Source organism: Calonectris borealis, chromosome 26 (genome assembly GCF_964195595.1).
Source record: "Calonectris borealis chromosome 26, bCalBor7.hap1.2, whole genome shotgun sequence".
NCBI lineage: Eukaryota > Metazoa > Chordata > Aves > Procellariiformes > Procellariidae > Calonectris > Calonectris borealis.
In genome coordinates, this window is record NC_134337.1 from 2698537 (window position 1) to 2721467 (window position 22931).

The 22931-nt window shown below is 54.2% G+C and overlaps 2 protein-coding genes across 3 annotated transcripts in view; one reads left to right on the top strand and one right to left on the bottom strand.

Moving 5' to 3' along the window:
- The window catches only part of GNAI3 (G protein subunit alpha i3), a 32090-nt gene extending 19472 nt beyond the window's left edge, over positions 1-12618 (top strand). For both annotated transcript variants that reach the window (XM_075174045.1, XM_075174046.1), the window contains exons 4-9: positions 168-325; positions 7023-7151; positions 9582-9711; positions 10196-10349; positions 11171-11384; positions 11479-12618. In XM_075174045.1, the coding sequence (XP_075030146.1) occupies positions 168-325; positions 7023-7151; positions 9582-9711; positions 10196-10349; positions 11171-11361 (762 nt within the window). In that variant the 3' untranslated portion in view covers positions 11362-11384; positions 11479-12618. The remainder of the gene's footprint in view (positions 1-167; positions 326-7022; positions 7152-9581; positions 9712-10195; positions 10350-11170; positions 11385-11478) is intronic.
- Positions 12619-15422: 2804 nt separating this feature from the next.
- On the bottom strand, positions 15423-20904 carry GNAT2 (G protein subunit alpha transducin 2). Its single transcript, XM_075174058.1, has 8 exons — positions 20748-20904; positions 19722-19764; positions 19324-19465; positions 18997-19154; positions 18485-18613; positions 18143-18272; positions 16294-16447; positions 15423-15896 (listed from the first exon to the last, which is right to left on the bottom strand). The coding sequence occupies exons 1-8, from the start codon at positions 20863-20865 to the stop codon at positions 15706-15708; spliced, it is 1065 nt and encodes a 354-aa protein (XP_075030159.1). The 5' UTR covers positions 20866-20904; the 3' UTR covers positions 15423-15705.
- Between the last annotated feature and the right edge of the window lie 2027 nt (positions 20905-22931).

Here is a 22931-nt window from a genome sequence, read left to right on the forward strand (position 1 = left end):
ACAAATATCTTGATCATCTGGGGGAGAAGATGAGAGAGGGGACCATGATTACTTACAGCAGTTGCTGCAGCCCCTAGGATCGTTACTGATGTTAAGCCTCGCTGTAATTTGTAAAGGTATAAATGGGTGTAGATCCTAACTTGTTTTCGTTTCCCCTCTTCCTGCAGGACGATGCCCGTCAGTTGTTTGTATTAGCTGGAAGCGCAGAGGAAGGGGTGATGACTGCCGAGCTAGCTGGCGTGATCAAGCGGTTATGGAGAGATGCTGGGGTTCAGGCCTGCTTCAGCAGATCGAGAGAATATCAGCTTAACGACTCTGCATCATAGTAAGAAACGTTACCAGCTTCTGGGCTCGTCACAGCAAACCAAATGGTCTTCGAAAAGGGCCGCTGTGACTGAAAGCGGGGTGGTACTTGGGTCCCCGTCCGCGGGGGTGAACAGAAACCCTAGTCTAACTGGGGTTGGGCTCACAAGGTGGCTTGGTGCTTTAGCTCCTCAAAGTCAGTTTTATTGTTTGTCTTCCCTGTATGTAGTATTAGAAAAAAAAAAACCACTTTCCTTGTTTTGTGCCCAGGTGAATTTGCCAATCTGTTTTTAGTGGAAGAATAACTTACCAGCTTGCGTTAAGATGACTTGTTACAGCCGGTGATCAGCTATGTCACCTTCGTTATCCCTACAGAAAGGAGCAACGCCTCATGAAACCGAGCTCCTGATTAAACTACCAAATTTGTGATGAGCAACAATTTCCAACAGCGGGATCTCCTGATATTGGCAGATCAATATTCACATAGTTGTTCTCCTTAAGAGCTCTCGCTACACGCCTGGTGCCTGACACCACACGGGCAGGGCTGCGGGCTAGCTATAAACCTGCTTATTGTTCTCTTTCTAAAATGCACACAATTGCTTAACAATTGGAAAGTTACAACCAGATAAATAGCGTGGAGCGCTGTAGGCTGCTGCTAGCTGGTTAATGAGAATTTTGACTAAATGCCTCTTCTGTTTCCAAGAGGCAGGTTAGTGCAGGGAGGGGAAACTATTTCTTTTAATGAGCAAAACAGTTGTTGCTTTTTTCTTTTCTTTTCTTTTTTTTTTTTTCCCCTTTTTAAAAAGTCATGTGCTTGGTCTCTTGAGAACAAATATTTGAATCTCTGAAAGGATGATTCCTGATGTCCAGCTGAAAACTTGTCTCAATTTAGCCAAGTTTTAAGCCTTTGAAAAATTACTTTGGAAGTTCTTTCTAAAGAAACTTCAGATGTGTCACAGCTCAGTTGCCTGCAGGCTCTGTCTGTGCAGAGCATATTTTAGGTTGAAAATAAGGAAATTTTTCTAAATTTGTAACACCTTGGCAGGCTATCATGGGTTTAGATCAAGGTAAGTCAGTTGACAGGAGGAGGCTTGCTTAGATTCGTGTGTGCCTTTTACAGCTTGCAAGGAGGAAACTTCAGATTCAAAGGGAGAAAAAAGGGATAGATGAGGAGGGGGATGAATGAGGGAATAATTTAATGAAAAGGTATGGAGAAGAGAAGGAAAGCTTAAGGACTTCTTGAGCAAAGGATCCAGGGCAGAAAGCGTAAGCGGTTGAGTGGAGCTTAAGGAGGAAGCTAAAGATGGGGAACCTTGGCTTTGTGGTCTCGATGGTCAGCTTTGAAAGAGGAGAACGAAGGCAGGCTGGAGAAAACAGGGTGGAAAGGGGTCAGAAACAGCAGACTGGGGAGAGAGGGCGTAAGCCTGCTCAGAGGTGCCCACTTGATCTGACTGCCTTCCAGAGAATTTGGAGGGTTATTCCTGTTCCTGAATATCTGCAACCCACTCGTGTCCGGTTTCTGGTACTGGTGGGTGTAGGCACAGCTCCTGTGACGAACTGCTGTCATGGGCTGGTGTCACATCTGCGTGGCAGAGAGGTTTCAGCCTGATGACGACCTACGTGGCATTTTTCTGATAAGCGCATCAGAGAATTTTGCTTCCTGTCCTAAGACCGCAGGAAGTTGCACTAAAACAGCGTTATTTTGAGTCGGTAGCCGAGCAACTCGGCCGTTAGGAAACGCTGCGAGTGGGTTCCGTAAGCGCAGAGCACGATCACGCAGTTAAAAACCTGTTTTCCGCTGCAGGACCCCCTCCTCACCAGTGTCCAGGGTGAGCTGGCCAGATGAACATTCAGTTAGTATTTTTAGTTCTCGGTTCCGCGCGTGGCTCCTGACCTGCCTTATCTTCTGGTGTTACCCAATTAGTTCCCTTGCCCAGGCTTAAAAGACGGATTTCTCGCAATCCCTTCTTGTGGCGGCGGTCACGTAGGTACCAGCTTTTGTGCACAGTTCTCTGGGGGGAATTCCACTTCCCTTCAGTGTCTCCTACAAATGGGACAGAAACTTCAGGGTTAGCAGCCTTTAAATGTGTGCCCCATTTGAGATGACTGGTTTTCCAGCTGAAATTCAGTATCGCGCTGCGTTTCGAGGCTGGTTCTGGCTGACTGGGTGCTGCTCCTCGCTTCGCATCAGACCTCGGGGTCTCTGCTGGGACTGGGGGGGGAAAAAAAAAAGAGTGATTGCTTGTGAAAATTAGGTGGCATCAAGAACAAGAGCACTGTGGCAGAGAGCCAAGGTTTTCAGGGCAGCATCGAATTATTCCGAAAACTTTTCTTCCTGCTGTTTCCTGCCTCGCCGAGCGCTTCCCCTTGCGCGGGCAGGGATCCTGCCCATGGGAGAGCTGCCCCGGCAGGCAGGAGGCCGTGTGGGAGGAGAGGAGGCAACCGTAATAACGGTGTGTCGTAACCCGTACGCCGCGGGTGGGGGTAAGCTCCCAAAGAGAACCACTTGTGACACTAATCCAAATGATCTGTCCTGGAATCATAGTGTTTTGCATGTTCCCTTCTTTTTTTTTTTTTTTTTATTTGAAGAACAGTTGAGTAACTTTTGGTCTAAACTGTGGATGTTCAAGCTCAGTGTCTTCTCCAGGCACCATCTGATAACGTCCCTCTAGCAACTGCCCTGCTCTTTCGGTGTGATATTTCAATCATCTCTATTTTTACTTGCCTTAGTGCAACTTCCCATTTTTCTTTAACCTGTGACGTGAACAAATGGCTCTGTAGATCACCGCTCCCATCCCGAGTCGACGCCGTGGAGAAGCGTTTCAGACCTTTGCGCGCAATTCTTGGTGTAATAGCTACAAAGGGCAAAAAACCTGTTTGGTGGTGCAGCGGTGTGGATGCCGAGGCATATCGCTATCTTGCACACCTTCAATTACCTCTGTCTGACGCTTGGAAATGTCGGCAAGCAGATAATGCTTTAAAATATTTTTCGTTGCTGCTTTTTCCGAAGTTCATGCAGACACCAGTCTGCAGATACTGTAGGTAATTATCTGCAGTCTCTCAGGCAATTAGCATAGTTTCTGATCAACCGTTCTTTATTCTGGCATATCTTGTCTTGTTCCCAAGTGGCAGTTTTGGCCTGAATTTCCTGACAGGATGCTGGATAAAACCTATATTATTTCTATGTGGTTTTTTTTCTCCTCTTTGCTTTCAAGCACTAGCTTGCAGGGCATTTTCCTCCTGTTTGTATCCTGATGCTTTCTTGTGATTGCCCTCGAGTAGCACCACCTTGGGATCACAGCTTAGTGTTTGAAGCGAGCTTTTTTCATCTGTGGGTCTGTCTTAGCTGACCCAGATGAGCGTTCAAATTGATAAAGGTAATGCACAACACTCGCTTTTCCTGGAGATCCTGCTCTGTTACCTTGTTTTCTGCTTTGCTTAATCTGCCAAAATCCAGCTGAAGACGAGGGGAGAGAGGAGGCAGACTTCTGTGAAAGAAATGCATTTCTTAAATATAGGTTTCACCAGGTCTTCGCCTGTTTTCTACTCGCTGCAGGAGGACTTGGCGAGAGGTGATTAATTCTGTGTGAGCTGTCAGCCTAGGTAGGAAGAACACTCTTTGCGTTTTCAGACTGGCACAGGTGCTTGTGATAATGTTTCTTGAAAGCTTGGTTGTTTGGTGGCTGCGAATACCGACCCCCCTGGGTACCAAACCTGCATCTTTCTGCCCTCTTGTCTCCTCTCCCTGGGGAAGGGTGGCTTTTGTTTGCTGCTCTGCCTTCGGGCGTGATGGAGACCCTCCTTCGCTCCATCCCATAGCTAAGGCTGCGGAGAGCCGTTCATAATAAATGCTTTGTATGAATCTTTCAGAGCTTTCAGAGCCAGTTTTGGCCTTGAAAGCATTCTTTCCAGTGCTAAAAGGAAACATGACCGAGTTCTTAGGAAAATACCATTCCAGGGTTGATGTGGAGGAGGGGAGCTGTGTTATCTTCACCAACCGAAAGCTGTCCACTTCAGAACATCCCGCTGCTGCGGTCAGCCTTTCTTTAGAGCAGAGTGTGAGATAGGACGACACTGAAGCTGGCAGGTTTTCTGATCGAACTGGGAGTACAGATCCTTGCGCAGGTATTGAACCAGTGCCAGCCTGGCTCAGGATGTCCCGGGAAGGCTTGGAGGGTCACTAAGACAAACGCGAGTTACGCTGTAGGCTTTTAGTCAGCTTTTTTTTTTGTACTCGAGCCCTCATTTTAAGGGTGAAAAAAGAAGGGAAACAAAACAAAACCGTCTTTTTGCAAGCTCGTGTTTGCAAAGTGGTGTTGAAGCATGAGAAATAGTCGGCTCTGTAAACACAAGGATCCAAGGTGGGGACCAAGTGTTGCAATCTCAGCGTAATGAAGGAAGCCTGGTGGTGAGGGAGATTATGAAAAGGGATTCAAACTGCGTGGGATGTAGAAAGATTCAGTAAGGTATATGTTTTCAGTTCCCGAAACAATACTTGTGAGGAACATCTTTAAACTTTCAGACAGACTGTGGCAGGCTGTGGGTTATGAGTCGCTCGAAACCCTGAGTCTCAGACCGTGCTTTTCCAGTTTTTTTTTTTTCAAGTTTGGTATGTGGTAGAGAGAAAGTCTGTATGTGGTAGAGGGAAACAAGTGGCCGTCTGCACAGGCTGGGCTCTGCAGCCTGGTTTTGTTGGGCGGGCTGCTTCCTCTGCCCGCAGAGTCAAGTGCCTCTGGCAAGGCGAGGATGGCTGGAGGAGGCTGCGTGCATTTGCGCTTGGGCGGCTCTTCTGCTTCCGAGAAATCCCCTGTGCTGGATCTTCCAACTGCTTCTATGGGATCTGGTATTTATTTGCCCCTGGAGTCTCCCTGGGATTAATCTGGCAAAGCTTATTTTTGAAGGCAGCTTGCAGATAGAGCAGCACTTAATCTGATACACCTTGTTCTCCGGAGGTGCAAGTGGCACTTTGCAATTCCTTTGGTGGGAATTGCCTGACTCCATTCCCTCCTCACTGGCTGCCTAAAAAGCCCTAAGTAGGAATTACACCAGTTTCACTGCCCAAACTTCTGATGCTGAAAGCTGGCAAGTAGGAGCAGATGCTTTACAGCTTCAACTTGCACATTTATCACTTCAGCGACTCGGGGCAGCTGTGTGACCTGTATCAAAGCCAAGCTGTTAGGAGTTGCTGGGTCAGTTCTTAGGTAGCGCTTCCGTCAGCTTTTGAACCCCCGTATCCCAGCTAAACTCATACTGGTAGGAAAGAGGGGCGGGGGAAAAATCCGGGCATGTTATTTCCTCAGCAGAAATATTTCTTAACAGAAGGTAAGTACCTTCCAAATTCTGTTTTACTAAACTGAAACTAAAGCCAGTCCCAAGCGTGAGTTTTGGGTGCTGCGTTTCTGGTCAAAGAGCAGTTCACAAACATGTCATCCCACTGAACGTGAGAGAGGAATGAGAGGAGTTGGCCCTTTCTGGGCTAAAACCGCTTGCAGATACCAGCTCTTTGAGAAAAGCCCCGCGGCGCCGGGCGAGCACGGGCAGGAGGCTGGCAGGTAGGCTGGATTCTTCTGGGGTTCGGAAAATAGGTCAGCGCTCTGCAAATATGCCGGTAGTCCTGGCAAGAGGAGATGCTGAAGCTGACGGAAGAGGGAGATGTCGCTCAGGACGTTGCCTCCTCGATGACGAAGGCGCGTGGAGATTTGGAGCTCCTGGCACGGCTTTCAGGTGCATGGGAAGGAGCGATTCCTGGCTGACAACGGATCTGTGGTAATGCTTGGCTGGGAGGGCAGGGTTTATTACACCAGAGCCGTTGTGCCGCTAAAATCTCGCAGTTGCACAGTACCGTATCGATTAAAAACCGCTCCTGACAAAGATGTGGACATAGCTGTTAGGGATAACGCTGCTGGCAGCTGTGCACAGAGGTAGCTTGCCTCCAGTCCCTTCCCAATGGAGCTGGAGCCATCCTCGTCTCCTTTGCGGAAGCAGGAGGCCGTCGCCTTCCCCTTAACAGGAAAAATGAGTTCAGAGGTGTTGCTGGCTGGAGTGGGATTTCTGACGCTGCTGGAAGTGATGCATACCTCTTAGTTACGTGCCCAAGAGCCAAACTTCAAAGGGAATCTGCTGGAGTTGAAATTAGTTGGGGTCTCGATGGGCGCGTTGCCTTGATGCTGCAGAAAAACGGTTTCGTCCGGCGGCCGTGCCGTTGGGGAGCTGGATGCGTTCTGTGTTAGTTTGCTCTTGCTGAAGGAGGTGAATGAATCTGCCCGTTTTGGGGGTGGTTCTTGATGCTTAATTCTTTTCTCCTGGTTCATCTGACGTACCCTTGCCCTTTAAAAGCGAGCCGCTGGATTTATTGCCTTGCGCTCTGATGCGAAAGACCTTGACTACTTCGAATTGTCCCAAGAGATACTAGTCTTGGCATGGCGTCTGCATCAGCAGTACTTCTCGTGCTAGCTCCTTATCAGGCTTCGCTCCCCAGCTAGCTGAACTCTACCAGCACATGCTGCAAGGTCATATGGGGAGGGGTTAAAAAAAAACAAACCCGACAAAATCAACCCTGGGATAGACCCAAGGGGGTTTGTTTGCTGCACGTTCGAGGTCTGTACTATGTAAAGATGAGGAATAAATTCCATGATGACTTTCTTCTGCAGTTTATAAAAGATTCATGGCGAGCAAGCAGACTAAAAAAAGCGCATCTTGTGTTGTCTCTTCTGGTTTAGTTACCTAAATGACTTGGATAGAATATCCCAGCCGACCTATATTCCGACTCAGCAGGATGTTCTGCGGACCAGAGTTAAAACTACAGGCATTGTGGAAACTCACTTCACCTTCAAGGACCTGTACTTCAAGTAAGTGAAGGGCAGCGCGCTTCCCTGTGGACTGCGGTGGTTTCTTCAGCGCGTGGTGGTGGTGGTAGGTCCCACACCTGCGCTGCAGAATGTCTTGCCCTGGTTTAACTGTCCTCCTTGCCTCCGTTACACTCCCTCTCTACTGGCATTGCTCACTGGAGATACCGGTTTGACTTTTATTTGCCTTCTTCTGTTCTTTTCAGCTGCTTTTATGTTGGAATCGCAGACACAGGTACTGACTGCTTGCTTACAGGATCAAAAAAAAAAAAAAAAATACTAAAAGGACACTGACTCCTGGATTTTGAGTTTGAATTTAACCCCTTCCTTTGAAGCGGGAGATAAGAGCTCTCGCCGCAGTCAGTCTTGGCTCTGGGCTGCATGGTGTTCTCCACAAAGCTGTAGATGACTGTGCTGACTGACGCTTGCTGCGGAGCAGGAACGGGGCATGCAGAAAGCGTGCTGGGGACCGGCTGCCTTTGCGTGACGCTGCAGAGGATGGGACTTGCCTGTCCTCTCTGCCTTCTAAATTCGGTCCCTGCAGGGCTCGGGCAGTGTCCCTTTACGTATCACTAATCGAGCTCCCTCTAACCTCCGTAGCGGCTGCTAGCCTGCGGTTTAGCTCTCCTTCCCGCTCTTGATCTGCTCCTTTAGAAAATCCTCGCTTTGGATCCCCAGCGCGCTCCTGACAAACAGCCTGGCGCCCGGCGGGGTGGGCATTCGTGTCCCGTAACGTGGATGTAGGAAAACACAGCGCCTGTATCTTGGGCGAGTTCCCTTCGCCTGTGGCGATGTTTTCAAGTCTTTGTTGCTCAGAGCCTTTAAATAAGCATTTGTTTGCTTATTTTTAGCTTGTGTTTGAAAACAGTTTGAAAGAGCTGTAGCAAAAATCCAAGTGTTGCTTATAAAATCTGATTTGTTTGCACGCTTTTTTGGGAGAACAGTAGCGTTTTGGCTTCTGAACTGCCTTAACTTATGAACCGTTTTAACAAAAATGCCTAAACCCTTCGCATCACGGAGCTATTTACATGGCTTCTGGTTCGTCCAGGGGAAAAAACTTGTCTTCTGTCGTGATGTATTAGGATTAGCGTTTCCAGCTGCAGCGTGTGGTGCTCCCTTAAAAATCATCACATCTGACTAATGGAAGAGTGAGCTGGCAGTAGCAGGCATATTCCGTTTAATCATTATAACCCTTCTTTTAAAGCGAAATGCCTGAGCGCTCGGAGGCGTGCCTCCCTGATGCAAAGAGGGGAATTGCTCTTTCCCAAGCCTGCCCAGAGTCATCGATCATGTGCAGAGCCCGAGACACGAGGTGTCTCGTCTCGGAGGGATTTGCTCCACAAAGGAGAGCATTAATACATCTTAAACCCTGAAGCTGCCATCTTTCCCGCGTTGGAAGCCTTGATGTTAAATCTCAGACATTAATAATGGGCCGAGGTAGCCTTAGTATAACTGTGACTCGAATTTGGATTAGCTTGGCAAAGCTGAGTTGTCAAGGATGCTATTCCTTTCCAGATGTCTCCATGCTAACAGCGGAGAGTAATGGCCGATGATACAAGCGAAGTAAATAGCCTGTATCCGCACAGAGATTTTCATCTTTCCTCCTGTGGTCCACGGGGACGGTTTACCTTAAATATAAGATTGGAGTTAGCTGAACGGCACTTCTGGCTGCCTTGTTTGGCATCATTAAATTGCCTTGCTTTTGGCCCACCCTGGGCAATTTCTCTCTTATCTGCCTGTTTGCTTTGATAACAAATCAATGTTTATGATTTTCATAGCTCTTGGATATTGACTTATATCTGGCTTGATTTAATTAAGTCACAGTCCATCAGAACATCCTGGGCAATCCTGCTTCTCATCAAAATATTTTGGTATCCAAGACTCATCTCTTTTTTATAAAGAGAAATTCTATAAGCAATTCTCTGCAGCCTTTAAACTTCAGTAGCTCACAGATTTATTTTTTTTTTTAACCCCATTAATTTTTTTCTGGGTCCCCGTAGTAGCATGCAGGTCGTATGTTCCAGATCATCCTTTGTCAGATGCAGTGTAAATTAACTGGAAGAGCTGACTATGAGTAGGTGTTTGGAGTCCAGTCAAGCAAATGGATTGTTGCTAAGGAAATAGGAGACAGAGAACAAAATAAGCATGCCCTGGTGAATCAGCAGACTTCTGGATAGCGATGTAGGTAACGTCTAGTTCTTCCCGCTGAAATTGCTCTAAAGAAAAGAATTCTGGTTTCAAAAATCCACTCCCCTGAGAAAGGGAGGCCTCAGAGTTGTTGCCCTTGCTGATGGACGGCTGTGTACCTGTTTTCCCCTAAACCCTGCTTGTTTGAAAGTCCGTGGCAGAGCCTCCTCCATCCCCTGTGAACGGTGTGGTGGCCGGGGAGGGGGGTCTTCGTAGCTTCTGAGATCGTTCTTCTGCCTCTCCCAGGATGTTTGATGTTGGTGGGCAACGGTCGGAGCGGAAGAAGTGGATCCACTGCTTTGAAGGCGTGACAGCAATCATTTTCTGTGTGGCCCTCAGCGATTACGACCTTGTCTTGGCCGAGGACGAGGAGATGGTATGTTACGGAGGAGTTACCAGTGCCTGGCTGCATGGCGCCGTAGGAGAAGGGAGGTGGAATCAAGGGGTGGGCATGTCTCTGGCTTGCTCCTCTTGTTACAGTTGTTCAAGGGCTGTGAAGATGAGCACTCCCTTGCAGCAGCCTGCAGTACCTTGCCCCAGAAACTGATAACCATAATGCGTCAATGAGATTTTTCTCCAGGCCCTGGTTACAGGGAGGTGCCTTGAGTTGTCCCTGCAGCCTGTTCTCCTGGGTGGGAGTATCTCTGTGGAGGAACAAACGCGTCCCGCGGGGAGTTTCAGGAGGAGGAGGTGACCTGACCCCTGCTCAGGGTTGTGCCAGTGCTCCTCCTGATGATGTGGCCGTGAGGATTCCTCAGTGACACTTGACTCTTTGGTCTGGCCTTTGTAGTCAAGCCTGTCTGTCCCCCCTCCCTGTCCTCCCCTAATAACTCCATCGCCCTTCTCGTTTTGTTTTCCAGAACCGGATGCATGAGAGTATGAAGCTGTTTGACAGCATTTGTAACAACAAATGGTTTACAGACACATCGATCATTCTCTTCCTGAACAAGAAAGACCTGTTTGAGGAAAAGATTAAGAAAAGCCCACTAACGATCTGCTATCCAGAGTACACGGGTAAGGTTGCGCTCATGAAGCTGTGTTTTAGTTGTTGCCAGGGCCAGGAACGAGTCGGTCAAAGCCTACGCAATCAAGATAACTTAAAAGCTTATCTTTTTCCCTATTCCCATAACTCTGTCTCTTGGGCAGCATCTTTGGGCTGCCAAGTTAGCTGATTTTCTCGGAAGAGATGTGGTCATGCGTGTCTGTGGTTCGCAACAGCCTTTGCCCATGTGTTCTACGGCCTGGAGTACGAATAGCAAAGTATTGCACTCCGGCAAATCAAGGTCACTCCGCGTTTTCCACATGTTATTGGGACAATACTTTCATTTAACTTCTATTTTAGAGGCTATGAAACTTATCCACATCCTGGGTATAGCACTTGTTCGCCCTGGTGTGCCTGCGTTTCAGCAACAGTCTGTCTTGCAGCCCGTCCCCGCGCGGACGCGATGCTTCGCCTGGTCGCTGCTCGAGGCGTTTAGGTTTTTTTTTTTCAATGGGCCTTCCTTCGAACCTGCTTATTCCTGTCCTTTGAACTCTTCTGCTATAACTACATGTTTCTAGTGTGAAGCATTACCGTAGCCAGCGTACAACGTTCCCTTCTAGCCATCTCTGGGCGGGGAGGCTGGAGCGGGGAGCGGTGAGTTGCGGAAGCGAGTGACTCGTCCAAGGTCACCGACCAGAAGCTGGGAATAGACCTCAGATTGACAAGAAGGGGTTAATGGTGGATTTGGATTTGTAGCTGGATAAGGCAGATGGTTGCAAGCAGCTTAATATGTACTTAAAAGATCTCTCTGCTGTGAACTGCTGGCCAAAGTAAGGGATCTTACCTTTTTCAGGCTCCAACACGTACGAGGAAGCAGCTGCGTACATCCAGTGTCAGTTTGAAGACCTGAACCGGAGAAAAGACACCAAGGAGATCTACACGCACTTCACCTGCGCCACCGACACCAAGAACGTGCAGTTTGTGTTTGATGCTGTTACAGATGTTATCATTAAAAACAACCTGAAGGAATGTGGACTCTACTGAGAAGGAAGGGGCGTGGGAAGGAGGTAAAGCTGAGCTGCTCGTAGCGTGGAAGCGTCGCACGCCAGCTCGGGCTGGCTTTGCCCTGCACCTCACTAACGCTGGCTGTTTTCTTTTCAGTTTTTATGATGTGGCGTTTTGAGAACCAGACTCTTTGCTGCCTCGTGGGGACAGCTGCAAGCATGAACAGGACCAGGGAAACGAAAACAGCATGCGGAATCGTTGCATTCTTTAGCACAATCTTCTGTATTAGGGACCTTTTTATTGATATGGGATGTTGAAGTTAGGTCAAGATGGAACAACTGTTAGTGTGACTAGATCATCCTGGCATCGTTTGGATGGCGTAATCTCAAATGTGTACAGCTGTTGTGAAGTTGAGGTGCTGGATTCCAGACCTTTGATATGTAGCTTTCTCTCTTTCTTTGGTTAACAAGCCACCACTAGTCTGTTTTTAAGGTTTTTTCCATCAAGAAAACTATAACTTTACTAAATTTTATTTCTCTATTTGCAAACGAATCTTGTTTTAAAAATAAAAAAACAACAAAAAAAATCACTTAACTATGCACATGTGACCAGATCATGCAGAAAGTATCCTCTTAGCAGGAACTCTTTGTTTTTAACACTTGGTATGGTCAGGATTTAATATTTCTGCAACTACTTAAAGGATCCTTAGAGCTCTTACGGCGATAGCTTCGGCTTTTTCTGATGTGTAATTCGTTACCATCCTGCTACCATAAGGCTTTTGAAAGAAGCTTCTGCGGCAGGATAAGTCGTCTTAGCGTATGGTTAGGGCTGAACCTGGTTTTTGCTGGTATTCGAATCGAGATTCATTCCGCCTGGTAAGCGTAAAGCCAGCTTCGCGGTGAGCGCGTGCCTGGGCTGCGTCCGTTGGAGAGATGAAATGCTGAGCTCCAAACGGGGTGGGGAACGCGTGCTGCTCCAGAGCTACTAAATCAACCACTTCGATTCTTGTGCATTTTTGGTCTAACCTGGTGGGCAATTTTGTAAAGGGTGCGCCTTGTTCTGCATTTACCACGGCCTTTTCTGTTCGGAGACTCCTAAACTGTATCGACAAGCATGCCTTTACTTTGTATATGTGGTGCCAAATTCCTGTTTGCCATTGTTTTTACTGTAGTAACGTTCATAACCAGTCAGTACATTCCTTTGCTGAACCATTGCATTGAGACTTTTTCCCAGTTTGTCATGTGTACAGTTTCAATCTGTTATAGTTGTTGGCAGTATTAAAATGGTGAGTAAACAGTTTCGCCTTTTCTCTAGTTTATTCTTAATTTTTTTTCCCCTTTTTGTGCTTTGGTGGAGGAGGAAGGTAAGGGCTTCGATGGGGAATGGGTGTCGTTAACGGGACGGGCAGGTTCCTCGTGCTTTGTCGTACACGACTGTGGGTGCTCCCTGCGCAGGCGGTTCTGCTGCTCCCAAAGACTCGGGCGGCGCTGGGCAGATGGAGGACGGCAGGCATCCAGTCGTTCATCAGGATTATTGGCAGATGCTTAGTTTACCGCTTATTTATAGCACAAGTCTTGCTGCCTCTTTTGAACCTGATGGGGGGGGAAAATGACTGCTCTGGACTGCTGTTTCGAAGGCGCTTGCCTAGAAATACAGAATTAAATACTTCAGGGATGCTTGTGGGTGCTGTAAATGGCTACCCCATGGTGTCTGCCGGGTGTCTGACACGCAGCGCTGCCCAGCAGTATTTATGGTCTGGAAACTCTTTCCCAAGCTGCCTTGAGCTCTGCCTGCCTGACAATTCCCTTCTAGCCAGCCTTGAGGCTTTACCACAGCTAACGCATGGGATAGCTCGCCTGGCCTTTTACATCCAGACCTCCCCGGTCATTGGATTGCAGCAGCACGGCGCTCCCTGATGGATGCTGGAGCTGTGCGAGAGGCTTTGGCCGGGAAGGTTTTTGGGTTGGTGGTGGCCGGGTGGCACCTGGCACCTCTGCCTCTGTCCCCACCGGGTGCCCGGAGGACGGCGGCGGCCCCAGGCTGCTGCACGTGGGCCACTGGTTGATCTCGGTGGGGGATCCGTGTGTGCAGAATGAACGCAAAGAATGTGAAATATTCCTTGATCCAAGCTCTCAGACGTAGGAACGGGGCTGGGGAACAGTCATCACAGAGAAATCGAAGCAGGAGAAATGATAGACGTCCGTGTCATGCATATTTATTTATTTTGTTTTTCCTACAGTTAAAGGAAGCCGTATATGTGATCTCTGCAGTAAACACTGAGAGGATACAGGACTTGGCTACGGTACCAGCGGAGATTTATTTACAAACAGTAAAGAGCAAGTACAGCTCTAAATAGCAGAAGGAAAATCTTTCAAGTAACCATTTCCTCTTTATCCAGCCCCTTCCTCTTCTGCAGGCGATTGCCTCCCCCAGACCCTGCCTGCCCCTGCCTTTGCCCACCGTCAGCTACAACCCCTAGGGAGAAATTCCCTCGAGCCTTGGGGCACAAAAAAAACCCCCCCTAATTTCTCCTGCCGAAGGACTGAGGTTGGTTACCAGGAGTGACTCGTAGATAACCCAGCCTCCGCCTTCCCCAGAAAACTCCTCCTTGGATTAATTCGGTTTTGATAAAAGGGAAGAAACCGGCCGCAGCGGGACGGGCAGGGGAGGGGTGCCTGTCCCTGCCTCCCGCGGAAGCGATGCCGCCGGCTCCCCCCGAGCGCCCTGCGCTGCCCGGCTGCGGCGGGGTGCGGCTACCATGGCTTTAATACTGATTTTTTTTTTTTTCTGGCTGGCGTACCCGGGCCCGGGTGCTCTTTGGTGTCAAACCACTCCAGGTCTCGTTTGTAAACGCTGCCTTTCACGCGCTGCAGAGAGCAGGGTTTTCTTTTTTTTTTTTTTTTTAAAAAAAAAAAGAGGAAATGGCCACGAAAGGGAGCAGGAAGTTCAGCTTCAGCCCCTTCCCATTCTGGGCTGGAAAGTAGGTGGCTTGGTTGGGCAGGTCATAGAAAAAGTGGGGTCCGAGTAACTTTTATTGTTTTGGTTAATCCTTTTGGCTCTGCTCAGCAGAACGGCGATGAAGTCCTTTCCTCTTCTAGCAGGAAGGAAGAAAGAAAAGGAGGGTTAAACGCTTTCAAACAACAACGTTAAGGTCGTAAGGGTGCGATGCCCAGGAAGGGTGGCTTTAGAGAAGCAACTTTTCATTGCACCACACTGGGGGGGGGGCGGAAATTCATCGGCTTAAACGCTCTGACCCAGGCAGCGGCAAAAAGCCCGAAGGCGAGGCCGGTGTAAACTCTACACCCAGCGCTCCCCAACCCATCGACCCCCGCGGCTTTTGCTGCTGCCTGCGACCCCAGGAGAAGGCAGGGCCTCCCTGCCCGCTGCCGGGGCACCCCATTTGTATTTTCCTTGACGCTAGAAGCGGGTTCTCGCTCGAGAAGCTCTCTGCTTAGAAAGCAGCTTTGTTCCCAGCACAATGCAGAGCTGGCGGCCGCGGCTGCACCCCCCCCCTCCTGCCGCAGCCTGCGGGGAAGCTGCCTGCTTTATTTTATTTTTTTTTATTTTTTTTCTTGCTTTTCTATTAATGTTCGGGGACAAGGGAAGCGCTGGAGGTTCCCTGAAAAACAAAGCGTCGAAGCCGGTGGCTGGGAGCCGCTCGGAAAGCGGGGAAGAAATTCCCGCCGCTGCTCAGGCTAGCGAGCAAAAGCAGGCATAAGAATTAGGGTTATAAACCCTAATTAAATCTTCATGGTGACGAGCTAATAGGCCAGGTGAAGCAGGGGGTGGTGTGGGATTCCCGTGCCTTCTCCCCGCAGCTCTTGGGTATTGCTGGGGTTATTCCCATGGGGAACAGCCTCCCCACCGGGTCGTAAACTGGTGCGGCACCAGTGACCGTGTTCTGGCAAGAGGAGATCCCGAGATAAAATGGTTTGATCTCGGCTCAGGTGCATAATTTGGGTTACAATCTGCTGTTTTCATCTCTTTCCACGTGCAAGGGTGTGAAGCAGTCTGACAAAACCAGTTTGAAAGAATAACTGGGCTGAACCCACCCCCAGGCTGCTGGGGAAGGGAACCGAACCCCACCGGAGCTCTGCACGGGGACGCTGCCCTTCCCCCCGGGGGGGGGACCCCAAAAACCCCCCCAGTCCTCCCTAGTCCCAGCGCCTCCTCCCTTCCCCTCCCCTGCTCTGCAGGCGGAGATTTCCAGCCCGCGTTCGATGGCGAAGCCCGGGGTGACCCACGTCCCCCTGCAGAGCGGGACGGAGCGGGCTCCGCCGCATCCTCATCCCCCTCCCCAGCCCTTTTTTTTTTTTTTTGTGGTTAAATAACCGTTTCTCGTCAACCGAAGCCTGCCGGGGCGTACCTGCCCCCCCCAGATGCTCAGAAGAGGCCGCAGTCCTTGAGGTTCTCTTTGATGATGACATCCGTGACGGCGTCGAAGACGAATTTGACGTTCTGCGTGTCTGTGGCACAGGTCATGTGGCTGTAAATCTCCTTCACGTCCTTTCGCATGTTGAGATCGAGGAACTGGGTCTTGATGTAATTTCCCGCGTCTTCAAACGTGTTGGGACCTGGGGAGGGAGGAAACGGTGCTGCTGCTGAGCTGCTCCCGGGGGAGGTGACTGCCAGAGCTGGGCGAGGACCGGGGGATGCTTCAGGCTTGTTTTTAAGAGCTAGGTCTGAAATCTCCCTCCGGAGGAGGAAGAGGAGGAGGAGGAAGGTTGGGTGACAACTGCACCTAGCAAAGCAATTTTAAAAAGCGCCATTTTATCCCGTTTCAATCCTTCCAAACACCTTCCCGAGGCCACATCTGTCCTCTCCTCTGCTCCTGCTTCCAGGGACCGGACTTGATCCCAGCATAACCCAAACCCAAGACGCTTGTGTTGGGTTGGGACCATGCGGCTCCCCCGCCCCCGGAGACCGTTTTGGGGGGGGGGTGTCTCGAGGAGGGGGAACGAACGGACTCACCGTCATAATCTGGGAAGCAAATGCTGAGATGGACTTTCTTGATCTTTTCCTCAAAAAGGTCCTTCTTGTTGAGGAAGAGGATGATGGACGTGGCGGCAAAGAACTTGTGGTTGCATATACTGTTGAATAGGTGCAGGGATTCGTGCATGCGGTTCTGCAAGCAAACAGCCTCGTCGGTGCAAAGTGCCGGGGCTGCAACCCCCTTTTGGCCATTGCAGCCCCCCAAATCCCTCCCCCCCCCCCCCATTCCCAAGATGAGAACTTTTCCCTCTGCTGCCGGGGATGCTCCTGTTTGCCGCAGCGGCAAACGGCTCTGCTGCCTGTCCCCTGCCTGCACCGCGAGTCCCTCTTGCCCATCCGAAAAGCCCCCGTGCCGCGAGCATCCCGGATAAATCCAGGTGGTGCTCGGGATGGGGAGCGGTGTTAAGCAGCTCCGGATGTTTCAATCCCTCCTGGCAGCTTCTGGGATGTTCAGAAATGAAGGCTTACGGTGGGAAAATTATCCGGGGAAACCTCGCAGCCCTGCTGGAAGGTGCTGGGGGAGGGCGTCGAGCCGCCCTCCCCGGCATCCAGGCCCTGCTGCAGCCCCTGGCTCTTACCCGCAGCTTCGGAAAGGAGCGGAGAAAAGGAAAAGCTCTGGTTTTAAAGCAAATGTGCAGTTTCTAATTTGCTGCAGGGGCATCCTCGGGAGGACGAGGCTCCATCCGGCTGGAGCTAAGTCCGACCGGCGGCTTTTGCCGGATGGCGGGCGGATCTCCTTCACCTTTGCGTGGCAGCGGGCAGGTTCTTCGGGGATGACGGGGATCCCAGGCCCCTCCAGATTCCTCTTGCAGCAGCTTTTCTGCACGGCTTCAGCGAGCGGGGCTTGGCTTTGGTCAAATCCTGCCCCATCCTGCGCGGGGAAAGCCTCTCCGGAGGGCTTTGGTGGGAAAGATGCTCTCTCCTTCCCCCGTCTGCCTTCCGCATGCTGCCGAGGAAGGGCTGGGTGCTCCTGCCCGGCCTTGGCAAGCCCCATGGGTGCAGAATTCGGCCTTGGCGAAGGCGTTTGGACTCCAGAGAGCATCCGGGGGACCGGCCGCTGGAGGAGATGCCGGCAAGGATGCTTTGCCCCAGTCCCCTAAGCCGGGGAGAAGGCAGCCTGCTTCTGCTCTGCTCGTCTTCACCCCTTATTTCTTCTGAGAAACGACCCCATTTTGGGGCTGTCGTGTTCCTCCTCTCTGGATCTCCGCCCTCGAAGCTGCTTTGCCCCCCCGTGCCGGAGCAGCGGCTCTGCCGGAGCATCCCTCGCCGGGCACCCGGGGGGCTTGCGCCATCCTTCCCCCCCCCCCGCTGCCGCTTGCCGGGAGGGTGAAAGCTGCCCCTTCTTGCTGCGTTTCTGCCCACCCCGGGGGGCACAGCGAGGCCAGGGGTGCCTCCGGGTGAGATTTTCCTTCATCGAGACCCTTTCGTGTCTCTTCCTCTCCTCCCGCGCCGGGGTCGGCTCCTTTGGGTTTGCTCGGGTGGTTTTTCGGGAGTGGGACGGTGGCTCCCGGGAGGAGGTCGGGGTTGGGAGCTGCTTTGCCCGTAGCTGCTGGGAGGGACTGGGGGTTTCCTCGTGGGCAGACCCACGGCCCCGTGATCTGCGTTTGGGCTGCTTGTGCCCCCGGGAGTAAGCGCTGACACGTTTACTGGGTGCAACTGGGTGGGGGTCAGCTCCGTCCCGCATCTCCCACCCCTTTCCCAGGTCACCCAGAGCATCAGGTGGCCCAGGGTGTTGGCCCCCCTCCCTCTGTAACCCCCTCGAAGCACCCGGCTCCTCTCCCCCTCGGGTGCTGAGCTATTCCCAGGCACCTCCTGGACCCCGACCCACCACTTCGTCGTCCTCCACCAGCACCATGTCGTAGGCGCTCAGCGCCCCGCAGAAGATGATGCAGGTCACCCCCTCGAAGCAGTGGATCCACTTCTTGCGCTCCGATCTCTGCCCTCCCACGTCGAACATCCTGGGGAGGGGACAAGGACGGGGCGGGGGGTGACACATCTGGTCCTGTCACCCATCATGTGATGGCCCCAGCACCCTGTCCTCGGCGGTGTCAGGGATGCGGTGACCAACAACCCCTGGTCCAGGCGGGGTCCCTGGAGCATCAGGTTCACCCCAAACGCCCTCCCCATGTCGGGGCTGGTGGGGGGGGTCGTGGGGGGGCCACCCACCCACCTGAAATTCAGGTCTTTGACGGAGAACTTGGTCTCGATGATGCCCGTGGTCTTCACTCGGGACCGCAGCACGTCCTGCTCGTTGGGGAGGTAACCGGGGGCCGTGATCCTGTCCAGCTGGTTCAGGTAACTGGGAGGGGGGGGGGGGGACAGGAGGGGATGTGACCCGCTGCCGAGGGGCTGCCCACGTCCTGCCCCCCTCCCAACCCCCCCACAATGGCTTTTTGGGGATGATTGGGGGGGCTGAGCTCTGCCAAACGCTGGGACTCCAAGGCAGCGCCCGTCCCTGGGGGAGCTGGGGGGCTGCAGGGACATTGCGGGAGCAGGGGGGGGTACGACGGGGGGGGCTGCAGCCCACTGGCTCCGGTGGGATGGAGGACGGCGGCCCCAGGGTATTCCCAGCATCAGGAGGGGATCGATTTTGCCAGGTTGGGGTGGGAAATGGCAGCGAGCAGCCAGGGGGGTCCCCAGGCGTGTGTGTCCCCCCCCCCCACGGCTGGTGACCCCACTCACTAAGCGGCCGAGTCGTTGAGCTGGTACTCGGCGGCTCGGTCGAAGCAAGCCTGGACCCCCCCATCCTTCCACAGCTTCTTGATGCAGTCGACCAGCTCGGGGGGCATGGTGCCCTCCTCGATGGAGTCGGCCAGGTTGAAGAGCTGCCGGCCATCGTCCTGCAAGAGGGACCCTTCGTCACCGTCCCACCCGTGGCCCCTGTCCCCCAAAAAGCCCCCAGGGCTGGGCTGGGGGGGGGGGGGTGTGTGCAGCACGGACCCCAGTTCCGGGGGCTCCCCACGTCCCCGTGGTGGGTTTGGGGGGGTGGGGATGACCACCCCGACTGACCGCGCGGGAGGACTCGGCGTAGTCGATGCCCAGCGTGGACATGGCGCGGATGATGGCCAGGATGGACTGCAGGATGTTGCCGTAGATGATGGCCTTGAACTCCATGCACTCCTCGGCCGTGTAGCCATCCTGGTGGATGATCCTGGGGGGGGCACAGCAGCCTCAGCCCCAACTTGTAGCACCCTAGGGTGCTCCCCCCCCCCCCTCCCCTCTCCCACCATCACCCTGGGAATCAGCAGGGTGCCACCACCAGCATGACATGGGGGGGGGGGGTGGGGGGTGAGCGGGGTCCTGCCACCCCCGTGTCCTGGCTGGGGCTGTCCCAGCCCAACCCTTGGGCTCATCCTGGTGACCCCCCCCCCCCCAATCTGGGTGCCTCGTCCTTGGGTCGTACTCACTTCATCTGCTTCACGATGGTGCTCTTGCCCGACTCTCCAGCCCCTGGAAAAGGGTGGGAGGACACCTTAGTGCTGGCCAGGGCAGGCCAGACCACAGGCCTGACGCCACGGTGATGGGCACGCGGGGACCAGAGCCGCTTTCCCTCCTGCTCCGCTCTCCCCTGGCCGGACAGCCAGCCTGGCCTCCCCCCCCCCGGGTGCCATCGTCCCCATGCCACCTTCTGTCACCCCTTGCTCCCGGAGCCGGACCACATCTTGGGGACCCCCCAGGGGTGGTGGGGACCCACCGGTCCCCGGGGTCCCACGCCTCCCGCCCGCCGCGGGCACCGCCGGCAATGGCTTCGGTGCTGTAAGCGGCTTAGGGCAGCACAGGAAGCTGCTTAGAATTAGGGTGCTAATCGCCTTGACCCCGGCCCCCCCAACTGGATAAGCCCCCGCCGCCAGTCCCTGCCCCGCGGGACCCCGATGTCTCCCCGTGGGGTCACCCCGCTGCCCAAGCGGGGTGCGGGGGGTCCCCCTTGGGACTGTCCCCTTCCGCCCTGCACCCAGCAGCACAGTTTTGGGGTGCTGGTGGCAGGAGCTCCCCGGGGTCTCTCTGACCCCCCCTGGGATGTGCCGCAACCTGGCCCAGATGGGACCCAGTGTCCTGGTCCCTTCCCTGTCCCCGTGCTGTCCCCTTCATCCCTGCCACCCGTCTGGTGGTGGCAAGAGCCGATGCCACCCCCGGCTCTTCCCTTGGGGACATCAGCTACCTCAACTGGCTAATGACAACTCATCAGGCTAACGAGAGCTAACGAGCTGCAGGGAAGGGGCTCTCCTTGGGCTGACGAAAGGCAGAGCACGAGGAGCTGATGGGACTGGGGGCTGCCTGTCCATGTCCCGGTCCCCGTCCCCTCTCCCCAGTTGCTTTTGCCCCCCCTCCAGCAGCCGCAGCCCCCCCCCCACCATCAAACAGGGTCCTTCGTGCCCGGTGGGGACAAGGGGACATCTCCCGCATCCTCCTGGGGACATCTCCTCCACCCTTACCAAGCAAGAGCAACTTGACCGTCTTGGCCTCCTTATCCGCATCCTCCTGGAGCTTCTTCTCCAGCTCCTTGGACCTCTTGGCCATCTCCTTGTCCTCCGCGCTGGCCCCGCTCCCCATGGCCTCGTCTTCCTCCTCGAACACCTCGAGCTCCTCTAGGTCCCCGGGCTCTTCCAGCTCTCCGTGGGGAATGGCGCACGCACCCCGAGGGCGGGCGATGGGCGAGGGGGGGAGAAAGAGGAGCCCCGAAAGGCCGAGCCGGGGAACCCGCCGCCTTGATATTGGGGTACCCTGGAGCAGGCAGAGCTCGGTGGGTTCCTCGCGGGCCGGCTGCCCCCCGCTCTCTCCCTTAATTCCCCATGGATAACCTGATTTTTTTGGACCGTGGGATTTGGGGACTTTTTATCTCGCCATGTGACCCAGGAAATCCAATTAGCCCAAGATGGCAAAGATTAGGGCTCAGGGAAAAAAAAAAAACCACCACCAAGACGACGGAGCATCTCGGGGAGGTGGGCACGGGGCTTTACGTAAGGGGGCAGGCAGCGTGCCACCCCCTGCCCACGGGGGACGGGGACACTCTGTGTCCCCCGGGGAGGGGGTGTGGGTTTGGGGGTCCCACCATGTCCGTGGGTTTTGTCCCCCCTGGGGGTTTTGTCCCCCCCCATGCGCTGGGTTGACATTGGGGATGGGGTCAACCCCCTGTTTGTGTCTGTCCAGCCCCCCCCCCCCCCCAACCCCGGGAGCCGTGGGGTCCCTGGGTGCTGCGGGGGCGGCGGCAGGGGGACGGCAGCGTTGGGGGATTCCTCCTGCGGGGGAAGGGGAGCTGATCACCCCGGGTGGGTAACGAGCCCCCCTAATCCTGCCCTGCTGGGTGCTGCCCCTCGCCTTCCTGCTGCCTAAGCTCTTTAATGGGATCGTGCGCTCAGCCTTCCTCCTCCTCCTCCTCCTCCTCCTCCTCCCCCTGGGCTCAGCACCCCCCTCCCCAGCCCAGCACCCATCCCCCAGGCCAGCAGGAACCACAGGGTCCCCCCACACCCCGGGGGGCAGGTGGGTGCCCCCACCCTGTCCTGCCAGGGGTGATTTTGGGTGCAGGGGTGGCACCGGGGTGGGGACACCCACAGGCTGGGGTGTCGGGTCCCCCCAAAGATGCTGCAGGTCCCCAGTGTTTGGGTTTAAGGGCCCCTAAATCCCTGCACCCCGCAGGGTCACTGGGGTCTTTATGTCCCCTTACTGGTGTCCCCGTATCCCACCTGGCGTGTGTGGCCCCCCCCCCAAGCTCCCCCCCGCCATCCCTGCCAGCCTTGGTGGCATGGGGACAGTCTGTCCCTGCTGTCCCCGCGGACACAAAGCCCCTTCTGAGCCTCTAATGAACTTGGCGTTAATGAAGGGGGTCCAATTAAAATACCAACCCCCACCCGGTGTCACGGGGCGGGGGCGGACGGTGCTGGGGAGGCTTTCACCCATAACCCAGAGCTCAGGTTGGGGGTCCCCACTGTCCCCCCCGCCACTTCCCCGATGGCTGTTGTGCCCCCCCAGCCTGGCACAGAGGTGGCCCTGGTGTCACCTCGCTGTCCCCTTCCATGGGACAAGCGGGATGGGGTGGGGGACACGGCGGGGGGCCGGGCCCTGGCGGGTGGCATTCCCTCCGCTCCGGCAGCGGCTAAAAATACCCCCCGGCTCCGGTGCCGGATTAGGGGACTCGGCCGGGCGCTCGGCGGGGACACAGCCCGGCACCCACCCAACCCCGTCCCCGGCACCCACCCAACCCCGTCCCCGGCACTCGAGGCCGCGGCACCGGGAGCCACCGGCGCAGGTAGGGACACGTGGGGATCGGGGCGGGGGTGACACAAGGATGTGGCACCCCCAGACCCCAAGCAGTGGGGACCCAGCTGGGTCTTGCTTCTGGGTTGGGGGGGTCCCCTGTATGAGGGTGCCCCCAGCTTGGCTGGGGGGTAAGGGGGGGTTTGGGGGGGCTGGGGGGGGTCAAGCCTTGTGCCATGCGGACGTCCCCTGTGGATGCTGAGGGCACCCGGCCCCCCCTTGCAGGGTCTGGGTGGGGGAGGCGGGAGGAGGGGGTTCCCTCTTTTGGGGTGCAGCACTTCATCTGAGGGGGGGATGCTCATCTTGGAGGAGGCAATGCCCCATTTTGGGGGGGTACTCGGTCTTTGGGGGGGTACAGTGTTTAA

Coding starts and splice junctions, on each gene's coding strand:
- GNAT2 (XM_075174058.1), bottom strand. CDS start 20,865: ATGGGGAGCGGGGCCAGCGCGGAGGACAAGGAGATGGCCAAGAGGTCC. Junction 18,614..18,996: donor CTCAACGACTCGGCCGCTTA/GTGAGTGGGGTC, acceptor CCCCCCTCCCAG/TTACCTGAACCAGCTGGACA. Junction 15,897..16,293: donor TTGCTTCCCAGATTATGACG/GTGAGTCCGTTC, acceptor CTCCCTCCCCAG/GTCCCAACACGTTTGAAGAC.